Genomic DNA, 17,968 nt, shown 5'->3' with positions numbered 1-17,968 from the left:
AGAGGTTGCCGGTTCAAATCCCCACTGGTATGTTCCCCAGACTATGGGAAACACCTCTATCGGGCAGCAGCAATATAGGAAGATGCTGAAAGGCATGATCTCATACTGTGCGGGAGGAGGCAATGGCCAACCCCTCCTGTATTCTACCAAAGACAACCACAGGGTGGCTCTGTGGGCGCCAGGAGTCGACACCGACTCGACGGCACACTTTCCCTTTCCCTGGGCTGCAGTAGCAGTAGCACCAGTCACCTGACCAATCCCCAGTCCCAGCACAACAGGTTTTACAAAGCTGCTGTCTCTTGAGTTTGTGCCACAGGCCAAGCCGCATGTCTGCAGGGCGAGGCCTTCCTGCTCCCTTCCACGGCTTGCTGCCACAGACGCCTGTCCCAGAGCACAGGCCTGCTAGGGGCCGACACGGGCTGGCAGCCCACTCCCCCAAGGCCTGGAACTCAGTAATAGCAATAGCAATAGCACTTACATTTATATACCGCTTTATAGCCGGAGCTCTCTAAGCGGTTTACAATGATTTAGCATATTGCCCCCAACATTCTGGGTACTCATTTTACCGACCTCGGAAGGATGGAAGGCTGAGTCAACCTTGAGCCCCTGGTCAGGATCGAACTTGCAACCTTCTGGTTACAGGGCGGCAGTTTTACCACTGCGCCACCAGGGGCTCCTCAGCCACCTAGAGGCTAGTCCTTGCTGAGACCTGGCATCCTTTCTTCTGGTCTCCTTCACCTTGTTCCTGGCCAAATAAAAAGCATCCGACCATTAAACCTCATCAGAAAAAGTAGAAAACCAAAGGAATGGTCCAGTTAGGGCGGCATTTAGAAAGAGCTGCCTTCCTGATGTGATTTCAGCAGCACAGATTGCTGTTCTTAAAAATAGCAACGGGCATTCGGTGCAGTGCTACACATCAGAAGCTGCCATCTTCTGAGTCAGACCATTGGTCCATCTAGCTCAGTATTGTCTACCCAGACTGGCAGCGGCTTCTCCAAGGTTGCGGGCAGGAGGCTCTAACAGCCCTGTCTTGGAATGTTGCATTTGTGCTGTTTCACAAGTGCAAAAATTGTGCAAATGGAGTTGTGCAGCAGGGCAGCTTGTCCTGTATCTAGGAAATGGCTGCCCAGCTCTTTTGAGCAGTTTTTACACTTGGGCAGCAGTGCTCTTCCGCAGCTGCGCCAACGCGACATTCCACCCCGTGTGTAACCCTGCACCATAGGTCAGCCACCACTCAAGGCATGTCCAAATTGGCTGGGCAGGACCCGCCCTCTGGCCTGGAGACCAGCGTTGGAGCCGCGTGGAACTCCAAGGCGTTTAGGGCTGACTTCCTGCCTCTTCTCTGTCCTGCAGGGTAGAGCCTGCTGCTCACACCAAGGACCTGATCCTGAGATCCTGCCAGGGGGCAAATATCACTGAAGTTCTTCACTACCACCAGTGCGACTCCAAGTCCTCCCCACGATCCGAGTATTTGAACTGCTTGTTGAATTTACAGGTTCAGCACATCAGCAGGAGGTTTGCTGTGTTTCTCACCGGTAAGACATCTATTTGGGTTTCTCTCTTTTCGTGCCCTCAGGCTAAGCTTTGCCACATAGGAAGCTGCCATATACTGAGTCAGACCCTTGGTCCATCTAGTTCAGTATTGTCTACCTAGACTGGCAGCGGCTTCTCCAAGGTTGCAGGCAGGAGTCTCTCTCAGCCCTAACTTGGAGATGCTGCCAGGGAGGGAACTGGGAACCTTCTGCTCTTCCCAGAGTGGCTCCATCCCCTAAAGGGAATATATCTGCCAGTGCTCACACATCAAGTCTCCCATTCATATGCAACCAGGGCAGATCCTGCTTAGCTAAGGAGACAAGTCATGTTTGCACCATCCTCACTCCCACCCCCAAATAAAATGCAGAAGAATATGGCAGGCAGGGTCCCTCCCAACGTGATCAAGAATCCTGCAGCACTTTCCCCAAATATGGGTTCCCAAACTTGAGACCCCAGTGGTTGTTGGACTACAACTCCCACCACCCTCAGCTAAATTTGTGAACTGCTTAGAGCCATCTGGGTAAGGCGGTATAAAAATCAATCGATCAAATAAATAAAGGCCATTGTGGCTGGGAATGATGGGAGTTGAGTCCAACAACATCTGGGGACCTAAGGTTGGGAACCCTTGTCTTATTCCACGAGTGCAGGAGAAGGCAATCCGAGAGGTGTCCTGATCCCAAACAAAAGCAAACTTCAAAGAAATTTAAGTGATGACTTTCAAGGGGAATCATCAGCACATTGGATTGTGCCAGCAAACAGACTATCCTCTTTATAACCCATCCCAACGTATGGCTGCCATTCTGAATTAATTGATGTTTCTGAACAGTCTTCAAAGGGCAGCCCTAGCTCTAACACATTGCAGTAGTCTAGTCTGAGAATTAAGAGGGTGTGAATAACTGTAGCCAGGCTATCCTTCTCCTGGAAGGAAGCACAGCCAGCGCATCAGCCTTCGAATAAGATAGATTCTGTCTTGCTAACAAAGACACTCTGGTATTCTTGGTGGCTACTCTCCAGCCTTAGAATATACCTTCTCTGAGAGACTGAGGCAGTAGCGGCCGGTGCAGGTGAGTAGGTGCTTACCTCCGCTATGGCTGCACCTGAAAGCTGCTCAGAGCAGCGGCACACCACCCAGCACCTCCTGCCGCGGGGAATTGGCTCTGTCACTCAGCTGGCAGAGGCTGTTTGCTGGGTGGCACTGCCGTTGCTCTGAGCAGCTTTCAGGTGCAGCCATAGCGGAGGTAAGCACCTGCTAATTTACTCTTAAAGGTGCCTCTCGCTGCCCCCCCCCAGTACTGGAGTGAGGCACTCTGAGTTGACTGCAAAGATTGCTTTTACCCAGGTGGGGGGAGCGTCTCTTAGGCCCTGGGTTTAAGTTCATCTTGGGAGCCCAAGTATTCTGTTTCCTCCGATGAACTAAATGCCATCAGGGCCAAGGAGGAGTCTTCTAGTTGCCTAGTTTGGCCTGTTGCCTAATGGCCTTGGGCCATTTTTAGCCTACTTTCCAGTAGGCTTATGAGATCACCCGGCAGTCTGTGTGTGTGTGTGTGTGTGCATCTGTGTGTGTGTTCCCCCCCCGCCATCAACTTTGTAATGCCTAGACCAAAATAAACCAGATCGGGTACAGTTGTAGGGACACATAGAGACACCTCAAGGGCGTAGTTTTTGATGATGTCATCCACCCCGATCCAAGATGGCGGATGCACGAACATTTGAGGTGCAAGAGATCTAACTTGTGGACCTCAATCTGAACCAGGTTTAGTCCAATGGTAGAGACAATGAAAGGGAAGAAGGCAGATTAGTTCTTCCTAGAACTAGAACAACTTGTTTCCTACTAAACAGAGGTGGCAGTCATCCCTTCTTTCCATTCCTGTGTTGCAGAAAAGCCCAGCAGCCACAGAGAGGCCTTGGAGAGCAAGGGAATCCTGGCCCTGGATGTAAATACTTTCCTTGCAACGGCTGAAGACATGGCGATGCCATTTAGAGGTGGCTATTGGTAAGGGGAGTCATGGGGCTGCAGCGTGGCGTGGGGGCAGTTGGTGCTGGGAGTCTGGTACCATCCGCTGTCAGAAGAGTGGGGGGATTTTGTCCTGTGGGGAGCACAGCAGGCTTCACGAGCTGGCCTTGCCCCTCCCTAGGCTGACAAAGAGCAGGGCTGCACAGCAGTTTGGCCCTCCAGCTGACAGGCTACCTCCAGCCCGCGCCCAGTGCTCAAGGATGATGGGAGCTGTAGTCCCACGTCTGCAGAGGGCCAAAGTGTGGAGCTCGGATGCAGAGACAGGTTGCTTGTATGGACCGGTCTAGCCTCGTGGTGAAGAGGCTGACCCACCCATCAGGAAGTCCCAGGCTTGAATCTCCCGAGGAGGAGCCATGTGGCAAGCCGGCTGCCTCTCTCAGCACCCCATCCCCAACATGGGGGATCATACTGATGTAGCGGAGAGGGCAGTTGTGAAGATGACTGTCAGAGGAGGTGTGTGAAGCACTTTGGACCTTTGAAAACCCCATACAGGGGAGGAGAATTCAGTGTGAAAGCAAGCACAACAAAACAGAGGCAGCTCTTCCTGCATACTTGGGGGGGCGGGGCGGGCAGGCAGGCAAGCATATATAGATTTTTAAATTAAAAGCATTAAAAAACAACAACAACCCCAAAGCAGCCCTGTGAGCTTCCAGGAGGTGACAGGACATAGACATAAGAAGGTGGGACAGGCTCCGTGGAGGCAGGGGGTTGGTGGGGGTTCGGTGGAGAATGAATGGAGCAGTCTTGGTGAGAGAGAGAGAGAGTTTTTGTTTCTTTGGGCATTTGTGCCCTGGGGGAAGGTTTTAAGAAATATCTCGAAGAGAATCCGAATCAGGTTGGCTGTGAATCTATGAAGTCAGTGATGGAAAGCAGTTGAGATACAGAATGGTGAAGGTGCTTGCTGAGAGGGTGCATTCGGCAGGGAAATAGAGGGAGTGTTCCTGCTTCAGCCCCTAAAGGTGTACAGCAAGTATTTGTGATTAGGGTTGGGGGAGATGCACACCATGAAGTTCAAAAACTCCCCTTCTTATACAATACAGGACGGAAAGGAAAAGGGATGCCTCTCCCCCTTTCATAGGCTCGGAGCGGCCACTTCCTGCTGCTGCTGTGAAAGTTTGCCCCCCCCCACACACACACACCCCAAGTGTAGCAGGGAAGTCCTGAAGGGTGCAGGAAAGGAGAAATGTGTCTCTCCTCCCCCTGCCCCCCACCCCTGCCCCATTGAGTCCTGGACAGTGTCAGTCTGGCTGGAATGCTGCTGCCCAAGAGCCCTCCTCTTGGCGGAGGGGGACACACTGCGGCATTTGTCACAAGCCCCATTTGCCGTGGCTGTGACTGCCACCCTTGTGAGCAGAACGACGACTGGGGTGCCCTCCAGTGGTGTATGGGAGAACTGCATTTTTCTCTCTGCCGCCTGGAGAGGCCACTTGGTGTTCTCTCCTCTGTTTGCCTTCCACTTCCACCTCTCCTTCAAGGAGCCCGGCGTGCCTTGTCCTTCGTTTCACGGTCCTAGTGGCCCTGTAAGGAGGCGAGTTCAGCTGGGAGAAAGGGACTGACTGCCCCCCCCCGTCTTCATGGATAGAGCGTTCAGGTTGGAGAGGGACTGGTAGACACAGCATTTCTGGACAGAGGGGTGTTTGGACCGGGGTCTCCCTCATCCAGGTCAGGCACACACCCAGTCCTTGCTCGTAGCTGCTGTTCTGCCCTGAGATGGGTACGCAGCGCACCCCTTGGTTAAGATCGGCCGTGAATGAAGCGCACCAAAGAAGGCCCCCCACTGAAGGTCACCCAGAGGTTCTGTACTTCTCTCTGGCCGCTGCTCCGTCAACCTCCTGTCTGCTGAGAGGCAGAACTTGGAGGAGGAGGAGGAGGAGAAACCAGAGGCCTGCTTAAGGGTGGCTTCCCCGTGCTGCGTCTGACGCTGCAGATATCATGTTGCCGCCGACTGCATAACCATGGTTAAGAGAGAGGCAGCAGCTGGAGGGATCGCCTACTCCCTTCCCTTCCAGGCCTGACCACAGACCACAGTGGTTTCAACAGCAACGTTCACGGCCCTTAGTACCAAACAGGGTTCCTGCTTACAGCTGGGGGCACTTTAATAGGACCCTCTGCCGGTATGACTGTGATGAACGTCACTGCCAGTATATGGGGTAGACCCAGCGGTGGGGATTTACCCTCCGGAACCTATGCCGCTGCTTCAGACGGAGTCAGCCACTGGCCCATCTAGCCCAGTACTAGCTCCTCTGGCTGCCAGCAGCCTCTCGCTTCTCACGGGCACAGAGGGGGCTGGAGCCTGTGAGTCTCTGTGTGCAAAGCACTGAGCTGAGCTCCTCGCCAGGGGAGACGGGGTGGGGGAAGGGGGAGAGCCCTCAGCCGCCCAGCGTGCTGCTTCTGCCCGTGTAACCATGGTTAAGTGACGGGCCATCTGCATCAGCCCTGGCTGAAGAGAGCTTGGCTCCGTCAGGAAACGGGCCCCAGGCCATCCCAACGCTGGAGACGTTTGGGTCTGTCTTTGCCATGAGCAGGGCCCAGGCTGGTTGCAGCGGCTTCTCTTCTTACAGCTCTTCCCTGCTCCTGGCAAGCAGCTCATCTGCCCCTTCCACCAGCGTGTGCCCACCCGGACATTTCGCCAGCCTGGGCAAATGGCAGCTGATCATAGGCATACTCAGGGATGCTGGTGTGCAAAGACAGAAGCCCTGGCTGCCATTTCTAGCAGCCTTGCAATGGAATGGGGACAACATTTTGCAGACTTAATTAAATCAGGTTGTTTCGCACCAGGCAGAGTCTTAAGTTGCAGCAAGGCATGCTGGGACAGAGCAGCAGTGGCCGCTCACTCCCTTTGGCATCAGCTAGACTTTGCCCAGAAGGCAACTCTGCTCACCTTTTGACCCCTGAGTATTTCATTGGTTGGGCCAGGCCAAAGTATGTTTTCTGGAACTGGCCTAGAAACTTGGCCCAGGCTGTTCATATAGGTTAAGAGTTGGTGTTTAAACTTTTTTGGCACAGCGGGGAAATGCTTGACTAACAAGCAGAAGGTTGCCAGTTCAAATCCCCGCTAGTATGGTTCCCAGACTATGGAAAACATCTATACCAGGCAGTATAGGAAGAAGCTGAAAGGCATCATCTCACACTGCACAGGAGGTGGCCATGGTCAACCTCTCCTACCAGAGAAAAACCACAGGGCTCTGTGGGTGCCAGGAGTCGAAATCGACTTGATGGCACACTTTACCTTTTTAATCAAGTGCAATTCTTTAAAATGTATTATGGCAACTAGCTCTCGGAAGAAATACCTTTTGGGATGTGAGAGCTCAAAACTGAGGAAATCATGCTGTCCAAACACATCAGCCAGAAATGGGTGTGTGTGTGTGTGTGTGTGTGTGTGTGTGTGATAAGCTCTCCAAAGGCAGCCCCTGTTCCCCACTTTTCCCAGTATCAAGACTCCCAGTGGCTCTAACTGACCAATATCCTTTTATTTCAGATAACCAAGATGGATGTCTCTCTGACCCGCTGTGATTGCAGGTGCAGGCACGGAACAAATCTCTCCTCCTTGTTCTTTCTTAATCTTTGGCCATGCACAATAAATGTTGCGCATGCAGACACAGTGGGATGTGTTTTTCTTCCTCTTTCCTTGAATAGAATGGCAGCTGTTTTATTTTAGGGCTGCAGAAATTGCTCCCCCCCCCTTTTTTTTTTTAAATTTAACCACAATGTGGAACCTCATATGTACTGGTTTTCTGGAATAGAAGAAAGCTTTGTAATGATCTGGTCTAAACAGATCAAATAGTGCAGCTAATACACCTATCATAGGAAAAAACAAACAAACCCTGTTTACTTGAAGGTTTAGGAATCAGTCTATTTAAACCTGTTTGTTATACATGGTACAAAAGGGGCCCAACCCACATGGAAGTTCTCTTGCATAAGTCACACTGCCATGTTCTTGCACAGCTCCCATTCATTTCAGCAGGGCTGGTGCAGAAGAACTTCCACAGATTGTGCGTGGGGGATTTGAATTGAAATGTGAGGGTCTGCTTGCTTTATTTTTGTACTTCAAACAAACATTGGACAATGTTACTGTGCAATACTACCACTTTTCAACTTGTTTTCTTAACTGGTACTTCGAACTCCTCACCCCGCCTGTAGAGAGCCCACTTTGCATTCCAGAACCAGCTCCAACTCATCCTCCTCCCCACCCCCAGGTCTCTCGGTAGTATTGCAATAAGGGCCATCTACAGTTTGCAGCACTAATAAGAAAATCTGTAATGATACCTTCTGTGTCTCTTGGAAGAATTTTTTGTAACTAATCTTTATAAATAAAGCTGACTCAAGTTGTTAGCCTGGCTTGCTTGATCCAGAGAGGGTCAGATTTAGTTCTGTGTCTGGTTTGTGTCAACTCTGCTTTCAAGCACCACAAGCTAAAGGACAGCTCAGCTGCTCAGAGGTGTTCCGCATCCTAGGATCCCTTCAGATGATGTGGATGGCTTCTCAGAAGCAAAGCACTATAGTACGGCAACATCTTCTACACAATTACTACATGTAGGTCCTGCCTTTCTTCCACCACAGAGCTCCAAGCAGTGTATATAGGGGCCCTGGGCAGTCTCTTGTGCAGGCCTGCTCGGCGACAATGAATTACTGCATTGTGTGCCTTTGAAACTGTGTTGGGACAGGGGCTGCTTATTGCCAGTTGGTGGCAATGGTTTACCAAGGCTTGAAGAACATGGGGCATAGCTTAAGCAATGGCATCCCTCTCCCGCCTACCTTCTGTACCTCTAGCGTAGACACCCAGTACTGGTATGTTCTTGGCACTACCCCTAACTCTGAATCATCCTTCCCTCAACATCTGCTAAAAGCCAGGTTTGCCTCCCTTCTAGTAATAGTGCAAAGACAGAGGAAGCTTCCTCAGGTCAAGTCAAACCATTTGTCTATGTAACCCTGTTGTTGATGTTGTCCATAGCTATTCCAAGACAAGGTTGTCTTCCGCAACATGACCCAGCATTTCAGATTCTTTCTGGGCTGAAGCCAGAATCCATTTTCTTTTAAAATAGCCAACCGGACATGTTCAGTAGTATTGCATTTTCCTCCATGGCATAGGAGGGCTTTGGGTGACCTCCCCGTGGCCTACCACCGTGCTCTCACCTAAGAACAGCCCTGCTGGATCAAGCCCATCTGTTTCTGACCCCTGCAATGGCAGTTAGAGGCATCTTGCCTCTGAGGCTGAAAGTGGCCTGTAGCCATTGAAAGGCTGGCTTTTTGTCTGAAAAAGAGGCAACTACCGTACTACGCGACATGATAGAAGCATATAGGATTATGCATTGAGCAGACAGAAATTTTTCTCACAACACTAGAATAGGGTCATCTCGTGAAACAAGGCTGAGACATTTAGGACCAACAAAAGGAGGTAATTGATATTATCTTCCATGGGATGTGGTGATGGCCATTAGCTTGGATGGCTTTCAAGGGGGCTTGGACAAAAATTCATAGAGGACAGGCCTTTCAGTGCTGTAGCTTTCCTCATAAAGAAGGTGCTCCAGGCCCCAAATATCTTGCCCTCTTCTGCACCTTTTCCAGTTCTACAGTGTCATCCTTAAGATACCAGAACTGTACTCAGTACTCCAAATATGTCCACACCATAGATTTGTATAAGGGCATTATCACATTAGCATTTTTATTTTCAGTTCCTGGTGATCCCAAGCATGGAATCTGCCTTTTTCACAGTGGCTGTGTACCAGGTCAACACTTTCAACAAGCTGTCCATCACAACCCCAAGATCCCTCTCCTGGTCAGTCACTGACAGCTCAGACCCCATCAGTGTATATGTGAAGTTGAGGGTTTTTGCTCCAAATAGGCATCACTTTACACTGAACCTCATTTGCCATTTTATCACCCACTCCCTAGTTTGGAGAGATCCTCTTGGAACTCCTCACAATGTTTTGGATTTTACTATGCTGAATAGTTTGGTGTCATCTGCAAATCTGGCCACTTCACACCTGTCCTTAAAGCCCATCTTTCACAAATGGTGGCAATACATGTGTTAAGTAGTTTTGCTCAGCTCTTTCACCTCTCCTTGTAGGATGTTTTACCTTTGAGTTCCCTTCAAAGGAAGCCTCGACTACTCTTGCCCTCCCCACCCCCACATCAGAGCTTAGACCTATAGCCTCCGAGACCCAAGTGCAACCACTTGATGCCGGCAGCTGCCCAGCCTCCATTTGGAAACCTCCAGCCAGAGAGCCCACCCCTGGCCAAAGCAGGCTGCTCTGCCTGAGGTCTTCCTTGTACTTTCAGTTCATTGGCTCTAGGGCTGCCCCCATGGAGCGACAGCCCATCAAATATTCGAAGCCCACTATCATGTCTCCCCTCCCATCTCTTCAAACATAACCAGCCTGCAACAGTCGCTCCTAGGATTGTTGCCAAACCCTTCGGTCTCCTCTGAGCCCATCCTGTTGAGCAATGCCTTTCCTAAAAATATAATGCCTAGAATGACGCCAGATCCCAGATAAGATCTGACCAACAGAATAGAGTGAAAAGAGGACTTGATGATCGGGACACTATGCCTCTGTTAATACAGCCCAAGGTTGCAACAGTTTTGGGGTTCTTTTGGAGCTGTAGGACACTGCTGGCTCAACTTCTAGTCCACTAAGACACCAAGATCCTTTTCACATGCCGAAAGAGCTAAAGGCGGAGGCATCCCACCCACCTCACGTGCTCCTGGAAGTGTGTGGCAGTGCTACTGTTGAACAGTCCTGCTAGAGGGAGAAATCAGGGAAACCAGCTGAACTGCATCTAGATGAGGCTGCTCATGGATAAAGCTTCCTTTGCTGCAACCAACCTGCAAAAAATGGAAAGCCAACACAGGCTCACCACACCCTCTTTGCTAGAGGGGTCCTCCTTTAGGCAGCCCAGATACTAGCTGCTTTTGTGGCAGGGGGCAGGGCGGAAGAGGACCAATCTGGGCAGCATCTGCTTTCCACAGAAGCAGTTCAGGAAGGCAGTCAAAGCTCCCAACTCATTGATGCTGATTACTATTGGAAAGCCTTGGGACAGGATGCCACCACAATCCAACACATGCTCTCAATACCCACATTAACATCTGCCTGCCTTGATCTTACACCCCCGAAATCAACCTCGGACCCCCTTGCCAATGTGTTCTATGCACTCCTGTGGCCGGCCACGAGGAGGCTTGCGAGTGAATCAGACCACGGCACAGAACTTGTTTCCAGAAGTTGGCTTTACTTGGCAGTACAGACGTCATCTGGAGCCCCCTCTGCCAGGAAGTAGCCCAGGCTCCGTCAAGTCAATACTGCAGGGCAGTTTGGTCCACCTGAGAAGCCACCCAGGGCACAGGAGGAAAAGAAATACTTGCACACGCCACACACACACACACCTTGCCTGCTTTGGAGTTTTGGTTCTTGCACCAAGTTTTTTTTTATTAGTATCACTTTTCAAAACACAAAGAGCCTTACGGCACAGTTGTGTTCCAACAGATGTAAACGGTTTGAGAAGCTTTTAGTAGGGGCCGGGGGAGGGGGAGGATAGCACTGGGTACAAACCCTGCCAGGTGGCCACAATTGCTGTGGGCTTTGGCCATAAATGCAGCTTGCCATGGAGTTAAGACTGGATGGGGAAAGGCTGCTGGGGGTGAGGGCCCCTCCGACTGGAAGGCGCGTGGTTTGGAGACAAAGTGGTGGGGAGGAAGACGACCCCCGTCGCTTTGACTGAAGCACTCACAGATGGTCACGAAGTTGCAGGGAACAAAAGTGACAAGGGCATGATGAGCTGGTGTTGGCTTGCACCCTCCCAAATCTAAGTTAATGTCTGCTTATTCTTAGTCAAAGTTAACAGTTAAAATCAGAAGTGTCAGCATCTGCCAATTTTGACACAGCAGCCTTGTGTGAAGAATAATTAACACATGATTACATCCAAAGAGGGGAGGGCAGTGCAGGACTCGCTCCAATCTCAGAGATATGATTACAAAAAGCAGGCCTGACAATGCTGAACGTCATACAGTGCTCACTTCAGTCCCTCTGTGCATCACACACCACCACCACCACCACCACCACCCCCGCTGCCAACTGAGACCCGGGCCTTCAGCCCGTTACTGCTGCTCCTCCTCTCCATAGATATCGTTCTTCTTCCGCTTCATCTCTTCAAAGTCAAACTCTGAGCCCATCATCCGCTTGTAAATGTCTTTGATGTCATCACACGTGGTCTCAAAGTGGGTGGTCGCGTCATAGGTGCGGGAAATGAAGATCTGGACAGGGACAAACCCAAAGAGTGTTGGCTTGCAAAGCCTCTACCTTCCCTCCTGCCCACCCAACCCAGGCACTATGCCATTGCTCCCCAAATCATACAAACCTGGCTCTCTCTGCCCAGGTCAGTTGGTGCAAACAGGTCACAGACACTAACAAACCTAGGAGGAAAAGGAAATCCCTCACTTCAGGAGTGCTGCAAGACCCCGTGTGGTACAGAGTGTGGCAGAGAGTCAAATCCTTGCCTTTGGTTGCTTCCATATAAGAATGCTACATGCATTCCTGCATCAAGAACATAATACCCAAAGCTCAGTGGTAGAGCATCTGCTTGGTACGGAGATGGTCCCGGGTTCAACAGACAGCTTTAGTTAAAGAAACTGGTAGCAAGGCTGGGGAAAGGCTACTGCAGGAGATCCGGAAGAGCTCCCAGTCAGAGCAGACAGTGCTGAGCTAGGTGGACCAATGGCCTGGCTCCGTGAAGCCGGCTCCCAGAATCTTGTGTCCCAGGTCCCAGCGTTTAGACACTGCTGAAGCTGCACCCAGCTCTGTACAGGGACACCAAGAGGAGCTCCATGCAGGAAAGGTCACCTCTCACAGCCAGTGGGTTTCCCCAGCGTGGCTACTGCACTTGTGCCAAATGCTTCACAACCAACACCAGTTCTAGAGACCATCCAAGCTTTACACTTGTGCAAATTCAGGATATGGACAGGCCACACCGGTGAGCTACAGCAAGCAGTCCATCCAAGCAGATGCTCACCAAATGGCTACGTATCAGAGTCTCCAGGGTCTATCTGGCCTCTGGAGTTTAAACACCCTGCCTAAGCACGGCAGGAAGAGTGGCACAGCTAACACCATGATGCCTGCAGGCAACCTTACTTCTGTTCAATGGGCTCCAGGAGCTCCAGGGCTGGCTTGATTTCTCTCTCTGGGTCGTTTGTCTCCACAGTTGTGCTGACGATGGCAATGTACTTCCCTTGTGCTGCCACGTTGTGCGCAGAGGAGATCATGCAGACATAGATGTCTAGAAGGAAGGAAGCAAGCCAGCAGAGGCCAGCAGCTCACGTCAGAGCACCTCCTTCACACACCCAGACCTTCCCCCAGCCAGCTTAACCTTGGCAGGAATGGAGAGTCCCCTGTTGCCACTGCTCCGAACAAGTCCAGTGCTGGACAGACTCCTGGCTCCACGTATGCCCAGGCCAAGCCCACAGGAGGCTGGCTCAGCCGAGGAGTACCTCTCCCCGCACCCCGCCAGAAAGCAGTTCTATGAGCAGACAAGAGCAACCTCCGAGCACTGAAGGCCAAACCAGCCCCAAGCAAACGGGCAGGACCCAGACTCCTCCACACCGAGAGGGTCACTTAAACCTCTTAAAACTCAGTGCAAGAACCTCCATGGGAAGGACTGCATCCTGAGAGGCCTACGGTACTGGGACACCGGAAGTGAGGTGAGGCACCAGCCACCCCACTGCAGAGCGTAAAGGGGGCAGAGGAGGAGGAGGAATGGGGACTGCTGCTTGGCAGCCTTTCCTGCTTGTCCTTTGCTCCTTTTCAGTCAAAGCCTGGAAGGGTCAGACCAGGAACAGACAGCATCGCATCCAACCCCGGCAGGAATTACGGGGAGGGTGGCACTTGCAGGCAGCCTCCTTTGGTCACCTCACACGCACCTTGCAGGCTTGGATTGAAAGTGTCTGATCAGGACTTCGTCTGACCCCTGCAGCAGCCCCGATCCAGACAACTGCCACCCCAGCGCAGAGCCCTCCCACCAGCTTACCACTTCCCCAAGCAACCCCACCACTCCGACTCCTTCTCCATCCTCCCCTCCCTGTCTTTCCAAAAGGGAGGGGGAGTGCAATGAGCTCCGTCACCTGGAGGAGGGGAAGGAATGGAGACGTGGCCAGCAGGGGCACAGGCCTCCACCCACCTGCCCAGGTCCCCACTGCATCCCCTATGGGGCGGGGAAGCCTCGTTCAGCCCTCCAGGGGCAAGGAGTTGAAGCAGGAGTCATGAAACATCGTCCTAGGACAGACCAAATCCAGAAGCTAAGAGCTGTTCAAAGTGACACTGGGTAGCCAGCCACTCAGGAACCGAGGCTGCCCATTGTGCCAGGACACACACAGGCTCCGGCGACAGCAGCAAGCAGCCGTTGCTTGCACCCCCTCTCTGCAAAATCCATGGAAGAATGCGAGGTTGCATCCTCTATAGAGCTCAGCACGTCCTACTGGCTGCCTTTGTCAGTGAAGCGTACCTGGGAAGGTCACTGCATGCCCCCTGCCATAATGAGCAAGAGCTCCAACAAAGACACACACAGGCACAGAGTCAATGAATGCTACCAGCAACTGCCCTGGGCCCCACCACCGAGACCTGCAACGTGAACAAGGGCTCTGGGCACCCAAGTCACTGCAAGACTTACCTGATTTCCTGTTCACCTGGTTCTGGGGAATGATGATCTGGCATGAATTGGCATCGTTGGTGTTCTTGATTGGATGGCTCAAGATACAGATGACTCGGATCACCTTGCCAACCTTTTTCACCCTCTCTGGGACGTAGCTGGGGTCACAGATGAGCTGTTTGCAGCGAGCAACCTGCCAGGGAGCCGCAAAAAGGCAGCATTTCAGACCAACCAAGCATGCGTTAAGGACACGGACTTTCAATCAGACGGGTCAGGGTGCTGCAGTAGAGATGCTGAACCTGGTCGCCAAACCAGTGGCCCAAGCCTCTCTTTGGAAACCACCCTCAGAGTGCATGCACTGCAAACGGAGCAGGATCGCAGAGGGCGAGGGGTGCAGCTCGCCTATTCCTGGGCCTTGCTTCAGGTTCTGGGGACAGACGGGGCCCCCTGAGCAGCTCAGAGCGGCTGGGCTCTAGGACAGGGATCCTGCTTCAGCAAGCACAAGGGGCTCTTGACAGCAGTTCTTCCCAAGCCCTAGTGAAGGCCACCTGCACCTGTCACAGCAGTCAAGCCCTGCCACTTCTCCCTACACACAGGAAACTGCTGGTTGGTTACTCACACCTGGCAACCTGCAGTGCTGAGGAGACGGACTGACCAGGACTAAACATGGCCTGCCGCAGGGAAAGCTTCAAGTTTAGGAGCTTGGAACTCCAGTTTATGCCATCAGCAGTTGCTCTTAATCAACCTGAGCATTCCCCTTAGACAGACACAGCAACAAGACAAATTACACAGGGGAAGATGCTGGCAGAGCAAGAGGAACCCTCTGCCCTTGGGGATGAAACAGCAGCATGCTAGGGATGTCCCTGCAACCAGTTGTGCTACATCAGAGCTACTTAACATTTCACTTAGAGCTCATGTTTGTGTAGAGACAAATTACACAAAAATAACCATGGGAGTCCCATTCTGCAACAGATTTAGTGTCTTTAAAGACACACACCCCACTTCAAGACAAACATGTTTGTAGCATAAATGGGCTCTGCCCTACATACTTTAGTATAAGGTGATAGTACTCAATTTAGCTACCTTTGTGGATCAAGCGATGGTCTAGCCAGCCAGATGCCCCCAGCAGCGCTAAAAGAGGGCAGCCTTCTCAGCATCTCGTAACCAGAGAGATACTAGAAGAGAGGCGTCTGCAGTGTGCAAAGCACAGCAGGCCGATCTGGCTACAAGCCCATGCACCAGTGGCGCTGCCTAGGTACTACTTGTGGCAGAGGAAGCTTCCACATCACACGTCTTCCTATACTGATGCAACTTTGTACAGAACAGCTTCAAAGACACCTCTGCAAAGAGGAGACCTGACCGGGATGATTCTAACGGGTTCACTTCAGGAGAACTTGGCCAAGCAGAAGTTATCCTGGATGCAGCACAAGCTTGAAGCATCTGCAGTGGCGCAGCCCTTGGGGTCTCACAGCGCATTTCCCAAACATATGGATCCAGGGGTTTTGAACCTTGGGTCCCCAGCTGTTGGACTACAACTCCCATCATCCCCAGCCATGATGGCTGGCAATTTGCTGGAAACCTCCTTGCCATGCGAGAAGGCCAAGCAGCGATACTGTACCTCCCCTTCAGATTTCACTCCAACCACTTTGCCATCTTCTACAACAATCTCTTGAATTGGCTTGTTCAGCATGTAGGTGCCTCCATAGATTGCACTTAACCTGTCAATGAAGCAGACAGACTAGAACTACCAGCTGGCCAAGTCCAAATGCTGCCACCAGCCCGTCGCTCGGCCATGTAACAGCAGCCACTGCTTTGCTCCTCTCTCCAAGCTGGTGCTGAGCAAAAGTGCTGAAATGCACCTGGCAGAAGCTGAAACTAGGTCAAAGTCTGAGGCTGAAGTCAAGCATGGAATGGGACCTGGGCTTTTGCCAACTAACAGTACGGATAGCAACTCCGAAATATGAAAAGGCTTTACTCTGAAGTAAAGGTAAGCAAAGATGAAGAGATGACAGCTGGCTGAAAATATCAATGTGCGGCAGCTGTGAAAAAGGCCAGTTCCATGCTAGGGATCATTAGGAAGGGGACTGAAAACAAAACAGCTAATATTATAATGCCCATATACAAAACGATGGTGCGGCCACACCTGGAGTACTGCGTACAATTCTGGTCACCACATCTAAAAAAGGACATTCTAGAACTGGAGAAAGTGCAGAAGAGGGCAACCAAGATGATCAGGGGCCTGGAGCACCTTCCTTTTGAGGCAAGACTACAACACCTGGGCTATTTAGTTTAGAAAAAAGACGGCTGCGGGGAGACATGATGATAGAGGTCTCTAAAATCATGCATGGTGTGGAGAAAGTGGAGAGAGAGAAATTCTTCTCCCTCTCCCATAACACTAGAACTAGGGGTCACATCCCATGAAATTGATTGCCGGGAAATTTAGGACCAGCAAACGGAAGTACTTTTTCCACACAACTCATAATCCACTTGTGGAATTCTCTGCCACAAGATGTGGTGACAGCCAACAACCTGAATGGCTTTCAGAGGGGTTTGGATAACTTCATGGAGGAGAGGTCTATCAATGGCTACTAGTCGGAGGGCTATAGGCCACCTCCAGCCACAAAGGCAGGATGTCTCTGAGTACCAGTTGCAGGGGAGCAACAGCAGAAGAGAGGGCATGCCCCTTTCAACTCCTGCCTGTGGGCTCCCCAGAGGCATCTGGTGGGCTACTGTGTGAAATAGGATGCTGGACTAGATGGGCCTCCTTGAGGGGCCCGACCCAGCAAGGCTGTTCTGATGTCCCTAGATGCTGGAGAAGGCATTTTCTCGGGCCACAGCTCAGTTGCAGGGCACAAGCTTGACATGCAGGAGGCCCAAGGTAGGGCTGAGGAAGATCCCACTGAGACTCCGTGGAGCTGCTGTCTGCCAATAGAGACCAGGGCTGCACAACCTGGGCTGTCCTGCAGATGTTGCACTACAACTCCCATCATTGGCCACTGCGGCTGGGGATCATGGGAACTGTAGTCCAAAGAACCGCTGGAGGGCTGAAGTTGAGCAGCCCTGGTGCAAACAATACGGAGCTAGGCGGACCAGTGGCCTGACGTGGTAGAAGGTTGCTTTTTATTATGTCCTTTATTACTTCTGGAATATGTTGGCTGGAGAGCTGTTCTGCATTTGCTGCAGAGAATGAAATCCAACTGATCAAGTGGAGCCATGCCTCTGCTGATATTATTATTATTATTTATTTAATACATTTCCATACTGCCCAAAAGGCAAGTTCTCTGGGTGGTTTACAAAACAATAAACACAGTCAATATAAGATTAAAACATTTCAACAACTAAAATTAAAAAGTTAGAACGATTAAAACACGATTAAAACAGTATCTAATTAATTATCTGTTAAGTGAGGTTAAATCTATTAAATTAAGTATCTCTTAATTAAACCCCAGTCCAGAAGAAAGGGAAGGCCTTGGAGCTTGCCAGGTGGCCGTTGCCTTGCTCTTCTCTCGAGAAGAAGCAGGCCTAGATGAAGACGTTACCCCATTTCCTCTCCATTCAAGGTGGCTGTGGAGAGACGAACAGGGGCAACTCGCCTCTCCCCCCTCCCCGACCCCAATCTCTGCGCAGGAGCTAGTGTGTAACAGCCATGGGATTCACTGCCACTAGGGGACGATGGGAGTGGGCCATTTCCTCCGCATGCAGGCCCACAGCGCTCCATTCCTTCACTGAGGAAAGCCATGTTGGGGGCAGCAGCCAGCCAGCCTGCCTGCCGGCATGGGAACTCCTTTGTCA

At 51.5% G+C, this 17,968-nt stretch overlaps 2 protein-coding genes across 8 annotated transcripts in view; one reads left to right on the top strand and one right to left on the bottom strand.

Moving 5' to 3' along the window:
• The window catches only part of TASOR2 (transcription activation suppressor family member 2), a 70,785-nt gene extending 63,641 nt beyond the window's left edge, over window positions 1-7,144 (top strand). For 6 of the 7 annotated variants that reach the window (XM_053255129.1, XM_053255130.1, XM_053255125.1 and 3 more), the window contains 3 exons: window positions 1,354-1,535; window positions 3,412-3,516; window positions 7,026-7,144. In XM_053255129.1, the coding sequence (XP_053111104.1) occupies window positions 1,354-1,535; window positions 3,412-3,516; window positions 7,026-7,060 (322 nt within the window). In that variant the 3' untranslated portion in view covers window positions 7,061-7,144. Of the gene's footprint in view, window positions 1-1,353; window positions 1,536-3,411; window positions 3,527-7,025 lie in introns of all 7 variants that reach the window. The other variant, XM_053255131.1, reaches the window with a different exon arrangement.
• Window positions 7,145-10,751: 3,607 nt separating this feature from the next.
• Window positions 10,752-17,968, bottom strand: part of GDI2 (GDP dissociation inhibitor 2) — a 33,181-nt gene continuing 25,964 nt past the window's right edge. Inside the window, exons 7-11 of the mRNA XM_053255084.1 lie at window positions 15,795-15,894; window positions 14,198-14,369; window positions 12,667-12,811; window positions 11,897-11,951; window positions 10,752-11,792 (exon numbers count right to left, since the gene is read on the bottom strand). Coding sequence (XP_053111059.1) covers window positions 11,637-11,792; window positions 11,897-11,951; window positions 12,667-12,811; window positions 14,198-14,369; window positions 15,795-15,894 — 628 coding nt within the window. The 3' untranslated portion in view covers window positions 10,752-11,636. The remainder of the gene's footprint in view (window positions 11,793-11,896; window positions 11,952-12,666; window positions 12,812-14,197; window positions 14,370-15,794; window positions 15,895-17,968) is intronic.

Source organism: Hemicordylus capensis, chromosome 5, assembly GCF_027244095.1.
Source record: "Hemicordylus capensis ecotype Gifberg chromosome 5, rHemCap1.1.pri, whole genome shotgun sequence".
NCBI classification, from domain to species: Eukaryota; Metazoa; Chordata; class Lepidosauria; order Squamata; family Cordylidae; genus Hemicordylus; species Hemicordylus capensis.
The sequence above is the reverse complement of the archived record's forward strand: the minus strand, read 5'-3'. Positions and strand labels throughout refer to the sequence as shown.